The sequence below is a fragment of the Urocitellus parryii genome, chromosome X, assembly GCF_045843805.1.
Source record: "Urocitellus parryii isolate mUroPar1 chromosome X, mUroPar1.hap1, whole genome shotgun sequence".
Classification (NCBI taxonomy): Eukaryota; Metazoa; Chordata; class Mammalia; order Rodentia; family Sciuridae; genus Urocitellus; species Urocitellus parryii.
Window position 1 is genome coordinate 75,074,377 of NC_135547.1, and position 16,223 is coordinate 75,090,599.

At 40.4% G+C, this 16,223-nt stretch overlaps 1 protein-coding gene across 1 annotated transcript; it reads left to right on the forward strand.

Annotated features, from left to right (window-relative positions):
- The first annotated feature begins 1,149 nt into the window (after nucleotides 1-1,149).
- Arr3 (arrestin 3) lies at nucleotides 1,150-13,793 on the forward strand. Its single transcript, XM_026399983.2, has 16 exons — nucleotides 1,150-1,166; nucleotides 1,452-1,482; nucleotides 1,633-1,693; nucleotides 1,891-1,935; nucleotides 7,977-8,176; nucleotides 8,298-8,357; nucleotides 8,934-9,001; nucleotides 9,433-9,568; nucleotides 9,754-9,838; nucleotides 10,089-10,161; nucleotides 10,639-10,776; nucleotides 12,217-12,300; nucleotides 12,568-12,591; nucleotides 12,921-12,973; nucleotides 13,210-13,219; nucleotides 13,697-13,793. The coding sequence occupies exons 1-16, from the start codon at nucleotides 1,150-1,152 to the stop codon at nucleotides 13,791-13,793; spliced, it is 1,182 nt and encodes a 393-aa protein (XP_026255768.1).
- Nucleotides 13,794-16,223: the final 2,430 nt, after the last annotated feature.

A 16,223-nucleotide genomic window follows, 5' to 3' on the forward strand; every position in this document is an offset into this window, starting at 1 on the left:
TCCAAAATCTTGCACCTAAGCTATTTATAGCAGTGTTTCATGTCCCCCCACCTGACCCCAAACCCTATTCTTCTTTTCTGACTCCCACCAATCTAAAACACTCGGAAGATCTGGGTATAAGAGGCTGGAGAGGTGAGCATATCAACCAGAGCTGGAGGCTGTTGTGAACTTCATCTTTCTCCCCAGGTAATATTTTAAATCCCCCTACTTCCAGCCCATACTAAGTCCCACATCCCTTCCCCTTAGAATCCCCCTTATTATATTGGGGGAAGTTGAGGGGAATTTTTCCTGACACAAATAGCAGGCATTCAGGCTAAAAGACCCTCTCAGCTTCCGTGAGTTCATCCCACAGACCAGGCCAAAGGGCATCAAAGGAAAACACTATAAAGACATTTTCTACTCTCTAAGGTTTCCTAGTACCTGGAGAGATGGATAGGGAAAAGATGCAGAAATCTAAAGAAGATAATGAGAGATGAATAAATTCAAGGAAGGCTTTCAACCTCTATAGAGGTTTCTGCCACCAACATGAAGAAAATGAGGGCAGCAACCCCTTCTGTTCTATACCTTTACCCCTTCTTTTTTTTTCTTTTGTCTCTTCTTAGCTGAATGTCATGGCAAACATGAAGTGAACTCAGGCTCACAATCTATTGTAGGAACATAAGGAGGCAGAATCCATTCATTTGTTCATGATTCATTCATGTATCTAACAAACGTGTCTTGGAACCTACTGTGTGACCAGGTGATGTCCAGTCTCATTCAGTCCAAGAAACACATTTTTCTGGATCAAAACCTCTGTCCAGCTGCTTTCCAGATAAGTTCTTTCTCTCTGAAGGCTCTCAAGAGTCCTCCAGCCATTCCATGAAGTCCAATCCTTTTTGGAGAATAGGTAGCATGGTTAGTCACAATTTGTACAAAATAGGAGTATTTTTCCCTTGTCCAGGATAGCTTAGAATATGGCTTAAGAAGTACTTTTGGCAGGAAGGAGAACTGAAGGCACTTGGTAGTGAGGTATATATTTAAGGAGGAAGGCTTCTGTCACACTAGGTATGTGTAGATGGTATATTGAAATGGGATAAGGAGGATAGGGACCAAATAACTGAGCTTTCCTCCTTCTTTCCCTCATCTCAGAAAAGGCTCAACATCAACTCCATGGCCAGCAGCTCCAAGTAAGTAATAACACATTTAATGCTCTAAATCTGTGAATTGCTCCCTGCCCAAACCCAAGTATTTACCTTTGGGGTAGAAGGGTTTTCAACCTCTCCCTAACTTGTGGCCTTGGATTACACCTCAATTACCTCTACCTTTGCTCCATCTCATTTTCTTGAAGCCTATTCTAATCCTAGAATTATTTCCTTTTTTTTTTTCATACTTCCCTTTCTTTTATCTCCCTCCCTCTTCTCTTCCTCTGCTCTCCTAACCTTCCTTCCCTCTTCCTCATTTTCTCCCCATAGGGTGTTTAAGAAGACCAGCTCCAATGGGAAGGTGAGAGTACCTGGCCCAGCTGGGCAAATGAAAGGGCAAAAGGGATAGGTGGGTACATCCGCCAAGGTCTCAGGGGTTTGGGTTGGAGACTTAAGAGAAATCTGTTCATAAATGATTGTTAGACTAACATGGGAGGTTGTTCCACAACAGCTCTCCATCTACCTGGGGAAACGGGACTTCATGGACCATGTGGACACAGTGGAACCCATTGGTCAGTGAGTTAAAAAAGGGGAAGAGCCTGGGAAAAGGGAATAGGAACCAGGGAATAAAAGAAAGTGTAGGAAGGACCATTTAGTAAAAGAGGGCCAATTGAATGGGGAAAAGGGAAGAACCATTTCAGGGATCAACTTGTGTTTCACAGCTGGAGAAATTTTCTGACCAGGGTGTCATCTCTCCTTCTCTCTACAGATGGTGTAGTCCTGGTTGACCCTGAGTACCTAAAAGGTCGAAAGAGTAAGTAAAAATCTTTGTTGGTCTTTGTTTCAGGGGTTCCTAACTGAAATGTCATACATGTTAAACAGACAACCTGATGAGTAGAATAGACCAGAGGGGTGTATGAAAACCAGAAAGTAGTAGGAACTATGAATGCCTTATCTGATGGAGGCTAACAACTGGAAATTCCAGCCCAGTATGGTCAAATTTTCTCATTGTTATAGAAGAACTGGAAATAAAGCTCAGAATAAGACCTTTAGAGGCCTCAAATCTGAAAAGATTATGGTACCCCTTCTCTCTCTCTCTCTTTTTTTTTTTTTGGTAGTTCTGAGACTCGAACCTAGGGCCTTGTGTATGTGAAGCAAACACTTTACCACTAAGCTATATCTCCAGCCCAGTGGTACCCCTTCTCCAAATAATGTTAGAAATAAATACATTTCTAAAACATAAATTTTTATTCCTCAAAATTATATAAAACTTATGTGTGTTGAAATTAAAACAGTTTCTTTTGAAAATTTCTATTTTCTCCATCATTGTTGGTGGTACCCTTGCTTAGCTATTGATCTGAACATGGGTTTAGACTGCCTATGGAATGATTTAGTACACCAAAAAAATCATATTTTTATGCAAATTTTCTGATTTTCAAATGTTGGAAACTCACTAAATGATTATTAAAAGCCTGGCTAAATCAAAATACTTCTTTTTTCTGGAGGCTGAATGTGACCCTCAGCCTGCCATTTTGCAACCTCTGGAATATGTCTTTCCATCTCTCCTTTTGTGTTGGAAAACCACCTAACCTTTCCTTTTAAAAAGTCCTAAACAAAGGAACAAAATAACCACAGGAAATAACAGCAAGAAATATTACTCTGGCAGCAGTACTATAGATCAAGATTTTATGAAATATTTTTTCATTGCATTTTTTTCCTTTTAATTCTCACTATGGATTAACCCCACTGTGATCCAACTAGACTGAGAATTGAGTTTGATTTGAAAAAAGTTCAGAGCAAGTTGATGAATGCTAGTTCAGATGTAACCTTTAGATACTGAGGAATAAACCTTAATCTTTCAGATTAAGCAGTGTGGATAAGCAATCTGGCCAGTTTTAAATATCACAGAAACCCTGGGGTACAGCCATAAATTTACCAACTTTAAGATTCTCCAAACTCTATATTTCTAAAACCTAAATAATTTTTCACATTCCTAAAAATCCTCAGAATAATCTATAGAAAGAAATCTTTACTTTAAAAAATATTTTATATATATATTTATATTTATATATATTTGCAGATGGACACAATACCTTTATTTTGTTTATTTTTATGTGGTGCTGAGGATTGAACACAGTGCATCACACGTGCAAGGCAAGCACTCTACTACTAAGCCCCAACCCCAGCCCCCAGAAATCTTTACTTTTAAATAACAAAAATGTAAAGATTGCATGCTGAGGCCAGGAATAAGATGTATTTTTCTTTATTTGAATCTTCTCTTATGTCCTCCTAGTAGAATTTTATATTATTATTCATTTGAATTGTGCATGTTTCTCAAGTTTAATCCTAATTATTTTATGTAGTTTTTTTTTTACCTTATGAAGATCATCTTCTTTACATCAGATTTTCTGATATGCTTTTTCATTAAGGTGCATTTGTGGATGCAAAATATGCTTATTCAACACTACTGAGTAATAAAGGCCAGTAATAGATCAGGATATGTAGTGGTATGAGCAAATTATTGTTTAACTACAATCTATCTGGGCTCTCCCTGTACTATTTCTTACAATTGTACATGAACCTATAGTGATCACAAAATAAAATGCTTGATTTTAAAAAGGCAATGAAAGCCGGGCATGGTGGCATACACCTGTAATCATAGCTACTTAGGAGGATGAGGCAGAAAGATCACAAGTTTGAGGCCAGCCTCAGCAATTTAGTAAGACCCTGTCTAGAAAAAATTTTAAAAGGCTTGGAATGAAGCTCAGGAGAAAAGTGCCCTTGGTTCAATCTTCAGTACCTACCCCCCCCCCCCACACACACACACAAAAAGGCAATTAAAGTGAAGTCATAAATAATCATAAATAACCAAGTTTGGCTTGTGTTCAATTATAGAAACAAGTTGGGTTGTATATATAACAGATATTAATGGCAGTTATCTCTGGAATATTATGTAGATCTTTGATTTTTATTGTATTTTCTGATGTTCATAACATTAATATATATTATTCCTATAATGAATAAAATATAAGTTAACTTTAGATGTTGGCTTTTAAAAGAAAATAAAAACAAGCTATTTTCTGGCACAAAAAAAGATTAATCCTAAACTGCTTGAGAGCCAATTAGAGCTTGGACAGGAGCTAAGGACTTATCTTGCTGCCCTCCTTACATGGCACAGAAAGATGTGCCAAGAACAATTCATCTGGTTAACACCCTCACCTCAGGGTCCCTAGATCCTCTTCTGCCTCACCTGTCCTGACCTTTTTTTTTTTTTTTATTCCTCATCTCTTGTATTTCATCCCTCCTCCTGCCTTCTTCCAGCTATCTTTAGTTTTTGGTGCTGGGGATCCAAACTAGGGCCTCCTACAAGCTGAATGTGTTCTCTATCACAAAGTTATAGCTCCAGCCCCATGGCTATCTCTTTTCATCTCCTTCTCACCTTCTTTTTTCCTTTCCTTTATTCCTTGTTTTCCCTTTTCTTTTTCCTTTCTGCCACTTTAATTGTTGTCGTAATTGTAAAAATATTAGAAAATTAGGAGGCCACAATCTTATAACATTTGTTTTTTTGTCTGTGGTACTAGGGATTGAATCCAGGGGCACTGCACCACTGAGCCACATCCTCAGTCCTTTATTATTTATTTATTTATTGCAACAGAGTCTCACTAAATTGCTGAGGCTGGCCTCCAACTTGCAATCCTTCTACCTCAGCCTCCTGAGTCACTGGGATTACAGGAGATTGCCACTGTGCCCAGCCTTTCTATATATATATATATATATTTTTTTTTGTATTGGGATTGAACTCAAGGGTACTCGACCATTAAGCCACATCGCCAGCCCTATTTTGTATTTTATTTAGAGACAGGGTCTCACTGAGGGGCTTAGCACCTCATCATTGCTGAGGCTGGCTTTGAACTTGCCATTCTCCTATCTCAGCCTCCCAAGCCACCACTGTGCCTGGCCCTATAACCTTTAATCGTGGATGATTTCCAATAATATTTTAGTTCTTATTCATACTTTCTGTGCAAACACATCTATATTGTATCTAAATGCTATACCATAAATAACATTTTATAACAATCTCTTAAACCTATGTCAATATATAAAAATCTGTAACTCTTTGTCTGGTACTATATCATATGGGTGTACCATAATGTGCTTATAGTTCACCATAATTGTATTTACAATCTTCAATTGTTGGACAGTCACTTCGCTTTCAATTTTTTACTGTTATAAACAATGCTATAAAGCACATCCTTGTGTGTGCAGTACGTATGTAAGTATGTATATATGTGTATATATGTATGTGCACACACACATACTTATACTGATTACTTGTTCAGACTAAATGGCTATAAGCTGAATTAATGGATAAAGTGTATTCATGCAGTTTTAAACTTTCTATACCTATTGCTAAATTGTTCATACCAATTAACTCTACATCCTGAAGTACATGATACTGCCAAATATCCCAATTCTTATAAAAACACTGGTATTATCATTATTCTCAGTCTTTATTATATCTTTTGAGTATAGATTCACTTTCATTTTCCTCATTCTTAATTTTTAATTTTTTTGTCTGTAGATGAGCACAATATCTTTATTTATTTTATTTTTATGTGGTACTGAGGATCAAACCCAGTGCCTCACACATGCTATAGGAAAGTGCTCAGCCACTGAGCTAGAACTTCATCCCCTTATTCTTAATTTTTACATTAAAAAAAATTAGTACTGAGTATTGAACCCAGGGACACATAACCACTGAGCCATATTCCTAGAACTTTTTGTTTTTTGTTTTGAGACAGGGTCTCACTAAGTTGCTGAGGCTGGCTTTGAACTTGCTATTCTCCTGCCTCAGTCTCCCAAGTTGCTGGGATCACGGGCATGTGTCACACATCTGGCTAATTCTTATTTTTAGAAGAAGATAATCTGGTGTTAAATATATTGATCTATTTAAAATACTATAATAAGTTATTTTCTATTTTGTGCATGGCTATTGGTAGTTTTCTAGTTTCTGGGTCAGGGCCTCTGATAGAAATCAATCTCTTTTGTCACTCTGGCCTTAGACAACCTGTATCCCATCCCACACTCTCTTAGTGCATTTCAGAGGCTTTCTATTTGCCCCTAATTTCAAGTAGTACATATAAAATTTGAGTTCTATTATAACTGTTCCATTTTTGCCAGGATGCCTATCATCATCATCATCATTCATGTTTCTAATCACTTTACAATTTACAAAGGGATTTCTTATATATTAACTTCTCACAACCATCCTATAAGTGAAGTTGGGCACCCATAATTCTAGGCTTTGGAGGTAGACAGGTATGTGTTGAAATTCTGGGCCATTACTTAAGTATTCTGAACTTGTTTTCTTTACTTGTAAAGATAATACTTGAGCTGGGTTCAGTGGTGCACATCTGGAATTCCAGCAATTGGGGAGGCTGAGGCAGGAGGATCTCAAGTTTGAGGCCTGCCTGGGCAATTTGGCAAGACCCTGTCATAGAAAATAAATAAATAAATAATTAGGATTGGGGATGTAGCTCAGTGGTAGAGAATCCCTGAGTTCAATCCACAGTTCAAAAAAAAAAAAAAAAAAGAAAGAAAGAAAGAAAGAAAAGAAAAAAAAAGAACAACTTAAAAAAATACTTGAGGATTGTTGTGAAGTCTCATAACATATGTAGAGTTCCTAGTGCAGTCCTATCTAACAAGAAAAATACTCAATGAATTTGTATATATCCTGTTCAAACCCAGGTATTCTGACCATAAATCATATTCACTCTCTTTTCTTATGTATCCTTCCCTGACCCTATCTTGCTACCTCCCTCCCACACTCATTCTTCTTCTCTCCTCTCCCCAGGTAACTACTACCCCATATTTGGTGTTTGTTACTCTCATGATGTTTCTATATTTCAAAACCATATTTATGTATCTGTGATCAACTTTGATATTGTTATAAATTATTTTAAACTTTATATAAATGGTAACATACTCTGCATATAATTCTGTAGCTAGCATTTTTACTCAATAGTTTTTGAGATTTAACCATGTTAATATGTGTCTTACACCATTTGTGCTGATATAATAAAACACATGACACTGGGTAATACATAAAGCACAGAAATTTACTTTCTCACAGTTCTAGAGGCTGGAAAAAGACCAAGGTTTTGCAGGCTCAGTTGTCTGGTGAAGGGCTAGTCTCTGCTTCCAAAATGGTGCCTTGCTGCTGTATCCTCTGGAGGGAGAAATGCTGTGTCCTCACATGGCAGAAGGCAGAAGGGCAAGAGAGATGCATGCTGCATGAAGGTTTTTTTAATAAAACCCTTAATCCCATCACAAGAGAAGAAATGCTCATGACTTAATCACCTCTTAAAGATCATCTGAATACCATTACACTGACTATTAAATTTCAACACCTAAAGCTGGGCATAATGGTGCACACCTGTAACCCAATGATTTGGGAGGCTGAGGCAGGAGGATCATGAGTTCAAACCTTGCCTCAGCAATTTAGCGAGGCACAGTGGTACACACTTGTAATCCCAGGTACTTGAGAGGCTGAGGCAAGAGGATGGCAAGTTTGAGGCCAGCCACAGTAACATAGTGAGAACTTATCTCAGGGGAAAAAAAAAAGCTTGAGATGAAGCTCAGTGGTAGAGCACCCCTGGGTTTGATCTTCCTTACTGCAAAAATTAAGTAATTAATAAACTTTAGATTTTATTATATTCAAGTACATTAATCTTTTTGTTTATGGCCATACTCTTTTGACTATATTACACTGCCTCTCTGTATCTTACTATGACCCAGTTAAGATCTCCTTTCCCACTGGTCTGACAGGTAATTCTTTTCTTCCTTTGCCTGTAGTGTTTGTCATATTGACATGTGCATTTCGCTATGGCCGTGATGACTTGGATGTGATTGGTCTGACATTCCGCAAAGATCTGTATGTACTGACACAGCAAGTGGTTCCAGCTGAGTCCAACAGCCCACAGGGTCCCCTCACAGTCTTACAGGAGCGACTGCTGCACAAGCTGGGGGAAAATGCCTATCCTTTTACCCTGCAGGTACTGACACCAATTCCTAGGCAGGGTTTCTGGGGAAGATTAGGAGAGAAAGCTAAAGAAATAGAACATAAGAGGGGACTCCCTATTTTTTCTGTTCACTGACCTCCTTTTGGTTCCCTAGATGGTTGCCAATCTGCCCTGTTCAGTGACACTGCAGCCAGGTCCTGAAGATTCGGGAAAGGTGAGGTCTAAGTTTTGAGAAAGAGGCTTTATTACTTACCTTTTTGTCACTGTGACAAAAGACCTAAAATAATCAACTTAAAAGGAGGGAAGGTTTATTTTGGTTCATAGTTTCAGAGGTTTCAGTCCATGGTCACATGGCCCAGGTGCTTGGGGCCTGTGGTGACACAATACATCATCATAGGAGCACATAGTGGAGTAGGCCTGTTCACCTCAGTGTCAAGGAAGTGAAAAGAAACAAGGAGGAGCTGGGGTCTCAATATCCCCTTCAATGGTATGTTCCCAATGATCTAACTTCCTCCAACTAGGGCCTCAACTTTTAAATGTTCTACCACTTCCTAATAGTACCATACGCTGGGGACTAAACCTTTAACACATGAGCCTTTGGGCGACATTTTAGATCCAAACTATAGTAGAGGGCTACAGGGGTAGTGCTAGAGAGGAGGAACAGAGAGACAAATGGATAAGACTGGAGAGATGGACAGGTAAGGGATAAGATCGGACATTTTCTTATAGGCCCTAAAGGGAGGGAAAAACAGCATAGGAAATGAGTTCTCTTTGCCTCTGCACCTTCCAGGCTTGTGGGGTTGACTTTGAAGTGAAGAGTTTCTGTGCTGAAAACCTGGAGGAAAAAGTCTCCAAGAGGTATTCTTTAGTATTTCCCCAAATCACTGCTTCTAGCCCCTCCCAGGAAACACATACTGCTCTTACCACAGAAACAGCCCTACTTCTAACCTCCAGAGCACCACTGCCACCAACTTGGATGCCCAGTTCTGAATCCTCTCTGGCTTCTCTCCTTCACTCTAGGGCAGGAGTCTGCAAAATTTTATGTAAAGGGTCAAAAAATAAATATTTAGTTTTTGTGGACCATACAATACAGTTTGAGTTGCAACTATGCAACTCTGCCAATGTAGTGGGAAAGCAGTCATAAATACTACATAAATGAATAAATATGGCTGCATATTTATGATGACCTTCTGCCATCCCCACACCCAAGCAATGACTTTACTGTGGGGCTCATGGGGAGGTCTATGGTTCCAAAAGATGTTCTGGTTAACTCCTTCACCTCTATTCAGAGACTCTGTGCGATTGGTTGTTCGGAAAGTACAGTTTGCACCAATGGAGCCAGGCCCTGGACCCTGGGCCCAGACCATTCGTCGCTTCCTTCTGTCAGTTCAGCCCCTACAACTCCAGGCCTGGATGGACAAGGAGGTTGGTAACCCCCACTTCCTGCCCCAACCCCAGAACCCATCTGTTATCCTTTCTTCACTGCTTCCCTACTTGGGTAGGCAGAGGTAAAAGCCAGGGCAGGAATAGTACTAAGAAAACAGAAATTCCAGGTCTTGGTCTGGGTGTTCACCCTACTACCTTGTGATGGACCCCTCCTCCTGCTTTAGGTTCACTACCATGGAGAACCCATCTCTGTTAACGTTTCTATCAACAACAGCACCAGTAAGGTCATCAAAAAAATCAAGATTTCAGGTGAGCTTCTTTTCCTTTGCCCTGCACCTAGCCCCCAAACCACAACTGTCTTTCATTCCCACTTACCGGTCTGAATTCATCTTAGCTTTCCCTCCAACATAGGTTTATCAAAATATATACCTTTGCCCATGAACACATCTTATTGAATCATGTATAGGGTGATCATGTATAACATGTCATTTGAGGACAGTAAGTTGGGGTCTTGAGGATAACTGGCTGAATAGTCATATGCTTTTTCTGGTTTATTCAGTTGACCAGATCACAGATGTTGTCCTGTATTCGCTAGACAAGTACACCAAGACTGTGTTCATTCAGGAGTTCACGTGAGCTGACACTGGGGCTGGGGTCAAAGCCAAGGGAAGGGATGGTGGGAAATGGACCAAGAGGCAGAGAAGAGGGTTGGAGAAAGAAGAAGAGGGGGTACCCAGGAATAAAGGTCAAGGTGAGAGCTTAAGTATAGAAGGACTCTCAGGAGAAGTAGAGGGAGGGGATGTGATTTACCCATAGGAGGACCATCACAATACTAAGAGAGGGTGGGAACATAGGACTTCTCACTAGAACAAATTCTTGTGGGTTGGAGATATAGGCCTCGTATGCACAAGGCCCTGGGTTCAATCCCTAGTATCACACCAAAAAAAAAAAAAAAACAGAACTAATTCTTGCCTCTTTTCACAGTTAAATATGTCACTTCTCTTAGATACCCCAGTAGGTTCTTAGAATTGTGCATAATACCCTTAGTAATGAAAGTACACTTAGTTGACCAACCTAGCCTAAGTTCTTTTCTTGTTCTCCTTTCAAAGGGAGACCATAGCTGCTAACTCCAGCTTCACCCAGAGCTTTTCAGTAACACCACTCTTGTCTGCCAACTGTCGGAGACAGGGACTGGCACTGGATGGCAAACTCAAGCATGAAGATACCAATCTGGCCTCTAGCACAATGTAAGCTCAAATGTAACCCCTAACCCATTCCGCATGCTATATAAATATTTCTAAAGTTTCACATTCAGTGAAGCCTATATTTTTTTAAATGCCCCTAGGCTGATGTTCAAAACCCTTCCTGGCCTGAGAGCCAGCAGCAAGTGAAAAAAACCCATGGGACCAACTGCAGCCTTTGGTCTTAGGCAGTAAAGAAGGAAATGTGAAGTGGAAAAAAATCTTTATATTGTATAATATCTCACATTTCACAAAGGCCTTACACATGTACTGTTATTTTCATAAGAATTTCATTAAAGTAGGCTAGACAGGTGTTCCTACTCCATTTTCCACTTAAGAACCCTGAGGCTCAGAGAGAAGGCTCTTGTCCAGCGTTGTCTAACAGAGGTAGACAGCATTCTATTACATGTCATCTGGCCCTAAACACTCTTCTCTAGAGAAGACAGAAATGGAGTAGAAAACAAGGAGATGAGAAATGAGGATGAGGATGAAAAAGAATGATATGAGAGGAACTGATATAATTTCTGTGATGTCATTCAATTGGTTCTATGCTACCTGAGGGCCTAATACTAAATGTGACTCCCACCAAAAGCCATTTGAAGAGCATAAATCCCATCTATAACAAAGCCTTATCAATCAAGTAGCTATAGACTGTTATTGCTATAAATACCTTAGAAATCATCCAAACAACATCCTTTTCCAGAGAGGGGATCAGCAGCCCAGAGCAATGAAGATACTTTCCCAAGATTATGCAGCTTCCAGTGTCTTAGTTTTCAAACAGCAAGTTTTTAATGGGCACCTGTTAAATAGTCATTCCTATCTAAGCAATGTGGGGAATACAAAGAAGTTTGAGTCTTTGCTTTCAGATGGCCTACGTGAGGAACAAATAGGAATGCAAATGCAATCTAACAGTTAAATGTTAATACATGTGGTTCAGATTATGAGGCCAATAGAAGTTAAAAGAAGCCAACATAGCTGGCAAGGGGTTCTTATAAGAGACAGAATGATCTACATCTTGAAGAATATATAAGATCTGGATACCATCAGACTGGGACCACAGCATGGGCAGAGGCTAAAAGGTGGGACTCCACATGGCATTTTTAAGTTATAGAGAGAGGATGGATCTGTCTACAATTTATCCCAGGTACTAGGGAATTAAGGCACAAAAGTTTATTAAGAGTAGATGAGGCCAGATTATTGTGAGTCTTGAAAGTCAAACAGAGTAGTTATATTGAATAAGGTAGGCTCTTGAATAGAGGGTAATATGGTAAACTGAATTTCAGGAAGAAAAATGTGGTTCCCAAAGGTAGGAGAGATTTGACCCTGGGAGATATTCTGGGAGAAGACAAAATAGGGTGTGGTGATGGGAATGTACAGGAAGGAACTTGGGGAATGAAAGAATTCCTTCCCAACCAAACACACAAAATTGGATATTACAACTCCCAGTGTTCGACCTGGAATGAACAAGGAGCTACTGGGGATCCTGGTGTCCTACAAAGTCAGAGTCAACCTGATGGTATCCTGTGGAGGGTAAGTGGGGGTTCAGGGATGATCTGGGCAGAAGCTGGGGAGCTAAGGGTTTCTTGCTTCTGTTTTTCTTATGATTGGACTAACCCAACAAGTTCTCTCCCCTTCTCCTGGACTAAGTTCCCAAACCTGTAAGCTCAGCGAGCAAGTCACCTTCCTTGCAGAAACCATTCTGTGGCTGAGTTGGCTTTATGATTGTCACCCCCTAGTAAAACTAGGTAGCCTCTTCCCATTTCCAACTGCTAATTTTGGGTGTCATTCTACCTACAGAATCCTAGGAGATCTGACAGCCAGGTGAGAAACTGTGGGGAAAGAGGACTGGAGTTAAGAAGGGGAGAATAAAGGGATAAGAAGACAAAGAGTGACTAATAAATGTCTGAAGGCAGGCTGGGGTTATGGCTCAATGGTAGAGCGTTCACTCGCCTAGCATGTGTGAGACCCCGGGTTCAATCCTCAGCACCACATATAAATAAATAAAATAAAGGTATTGTGTTCAACTACAACTAAAAAATAAATATATTTTTTTAAAAGCCTGAAGGCATCCTAGAACTGGAAAACTGAGGGAGGGAGGTCAAAAGGTTTGGGCTTAGAGGATAAATAACTCCACCTTGGGATCCTTGCAGTGATGTTGGTGTGGAGTTGCCGCTGACCCTGATCCACCCAAAGCCATCTCAAGGTGAGTGACCAGGGGGGAATTATAGGAACTATTGTCCTGAGGGTTGGGGACCAAGCAGATCTGATCTCATGACTTGGGAGTCCAGTGGTTTGGGTAGAAATAGAACAGTAATAGTTTGGGTGTCTAGGATTTCAGGGGAAACGTGGGAAGGAAGAGTAAAGACCTTTCTTCAGGAAACTAAAAAAGCCCTTATCAGCTTCAGTTCCATTTTTCTCTTTCTCCCATGCTTGCTACAGAGGCCACGAGGTAAGGGAACAGGCCCCATTCCCCCTCTATTGCTAATTGCTACCCTACATTTTGAGATGATAGGGACGTAAAAAAGCTTCCCAAAGATGTTGTTTTCAATACCTTTGCAGTGGATACATATGGTTTAACTCCATGTCATAGTTCAGGGCTTTTCATAAACCCTCCTCTTTCTGCATCACCCACCTTCTACCTGATCCTCTTCTTATAATTGTCCTTTCCACTCATCCCTTTCAGTTTTTCCCCTTTTCCCTAATCCCTACGTCCTTCTTTCATTCTCTAATCCTTTCCCTGAGTCCCATCCTCCTCCATTCTTATTTCCTTCCCAATATTCCTGGAGTGCTTTTGTGTTGGGAGATCTGAGAGGAAATGAAACAATCAGGAAAGGGATTAGGGAGGGGATCAAGAAAAAGGAGTGAATCTGGAGGATATTCAGAAAGGAGTTCCTAACCCTCCATTCTCCTCTGCTGCTTCTGCAAGCTCTGAGGACATCGTCATTGAGGAATTTGCACGGCAGGAGGACGGCGGGGAGGAAAAGCAGAAGGCTTTGGCAGAGGAGGGAGATGAGGGGAGCTGAATGCCCAGATCTGATATTCCTTCGTGGGAGTTCCCACTGTAACTCTAATAAATCGTTTTGTCCAGATGTGCCTGTCACTTTCTTTGCTATTTCCTCCTCCTGGAGGGTAACAGAACTACTGATAAGGATTTCTCCCCCCCCCCATGATGAGATTAACCTAAGCACGTTTCTCCCTACTAGACACCTGGACTCCTGGATTCCTTTTGACAAGCCTCCTGTCCCTTGTGGGTCCTTCAGCTTTTTCTCTGACTGCAGCCATCCCTACCCCCACCCCATCACCCTACTCTTGTCATCACCCCAGTGCAATGAGCACCAACTAGCATCAGGAGCAAGCAATGCAGGAGCTGTGGGGAGGAAGCTGAGGTGGCGTGGCTGTGCCCAGGCCTGGGTGTGTAGCTAAGCCTGCTGTCACAAGCTGTTGTTGGGGAGAGCCCACTGTGATATCAGGAGATGCAGGGCCTAATGCAGGAAGCCAGTGTTACTCCCACCACTATCCTGCAAAGATGTATGCCTTTGGTCTTCCAGAGAAGGTCAGACACTTTGGCCTGGAGACCAAGGGAAAACAAAAGGCTCTGTGAAAATCCAGACTCGAAAAGCAGTGAATATCTGGGATGGGAATTTAGGAATAGGAAGTTATAAATAGGAAGGTGTGAATGGTAAGAAATGGGATTGGGGCTGGGGGGATTTCTCTGGGAAGTGAGTTTCTCCTTGTTGGTAAAGTTTGAAGCATATGTGTTGGGGGGAGCTTGTAGAGACTCTGAGGGGAAGTTGACCTACTTATCTATCTTGCAATGGGGAAGATATCCATTATCACCCACTTCAAGAATGACAGCTGTGACTGCATCTGCCAAATGAGCCTACCACCAAGTCATATAGTACATTTTTGCCCCTTTCCTTAACCAACTCATCTGGGGATTCTCTTCCCTCAGTTATCTATTGTAAACACTGGGAAACTGGACCAGGACAACCTCCTCAATGGCCATTAGACCTGCCTGATATTGGGGTTACAGGGTGAGTTCAGAAAGTGTATTTGCTTCTTTTGCAGAAAACCACTGGTTGTCTAAACCCCTTAGGTCTACTCATCATAGTAGGGTAGCACTTCTACACATTACCTGTCAATAAAGGAAAAGAAAAAAAATTGAAGCTTCCTGAAATTACCAAGCCTTATGATGTTTCTTGTTCTCTTTGCCCTTATCAAATCTCCAAATGTAACATAAAGTTCAAGTGGTCTTGAATCATTAAAACCGCTGTTCTTCCTTAATAGGGTCTACCTGAATCCAAACAGTATCTTGAGTTTGGTTAGATTTGTTATAAGACTGTAGACCACTAGTTCTGAAGTTGTAGCAGTCACTTTTCAGTTACCCAGTCTTCTTGACTCTTTTCATCCTGTTTTTGTTAAGTTCTAGATCTTAAAAGTCTGGTCTCTTTCTACCTTTTCTCATCTTCATCCTAAACATTTGTTTTAAGCAGCTTCAGCAACAGTTATGGGACATAGCTGGCCAGGAGTGCTTTTGCTCCTTAATTTCTAGCTACATTTGTGATTCAACTATTACAGTGTTTATCTATGACATCATAAGTGGGTATAATGGGATGTTTTATTTGAAAAAGTAGATAGTGAGGGAAGGAACAGGGAGATTGGTATGACTAGCAGAGAAAGGACAAGTACATTATTCTCTCTAAACCTCTACCAAGTGTGTCAACACTCTGCAACGTATTCTCTTATAGGCATCAATTTTTTCAAGGACACAGACAAGAGGGTAGAAGTTGAATGGGCAGCAAGAGGTGACAATGTTGTTGTCATGTTGGAGAATAATAAGACTGTTCTGAACAACAAAATGTAACTAAAACTTCTGGCATACTTAACTTGTAATCTCTATGGGGAGTGTCTACTGTGCTGTTTACTTTGTGAGGAGATACCAGGGATTAGAAAGGTCATGTGTTTAAGGTTTCTAGGGTTCCTGGTCCCAGGGAAGTATTATTCCCCTCAGAAGTATCTATCTGTAGCCACTAACTCTAGGTTATCACCGTTTGGCCCTTTTTATCATTTTGCATTGTCTATACAAATGTCTACAAAAGAGGGTGAAGATTTAATTCAGAGACCTCAAGGCTTATTTATCTTCCCTATTTAAAAATTCAGATTCCCAGGTTCTAATTCAGAGCAATATAATCACTCTCCAGGAGAAATAACTAGAAATACATATTTAAAATCACCTGGATTCTTTCAAGGAAAATTTTGGGCTTTAATCACAGGGGTACTTTGCCCCCTACCTCACTAGAAAACCTTTAAAATTCCAAATAGGTATTTTGAACATGCCAGTGGAGGCAGCATAGGTATGACCTAAAATCTCAAACAATGAATTGCAACTAAATATCTAAGAACATGGCAGAAAGTTATTTGGGACTTGAGTGGAAAAAAGAGGGAAGTTCACA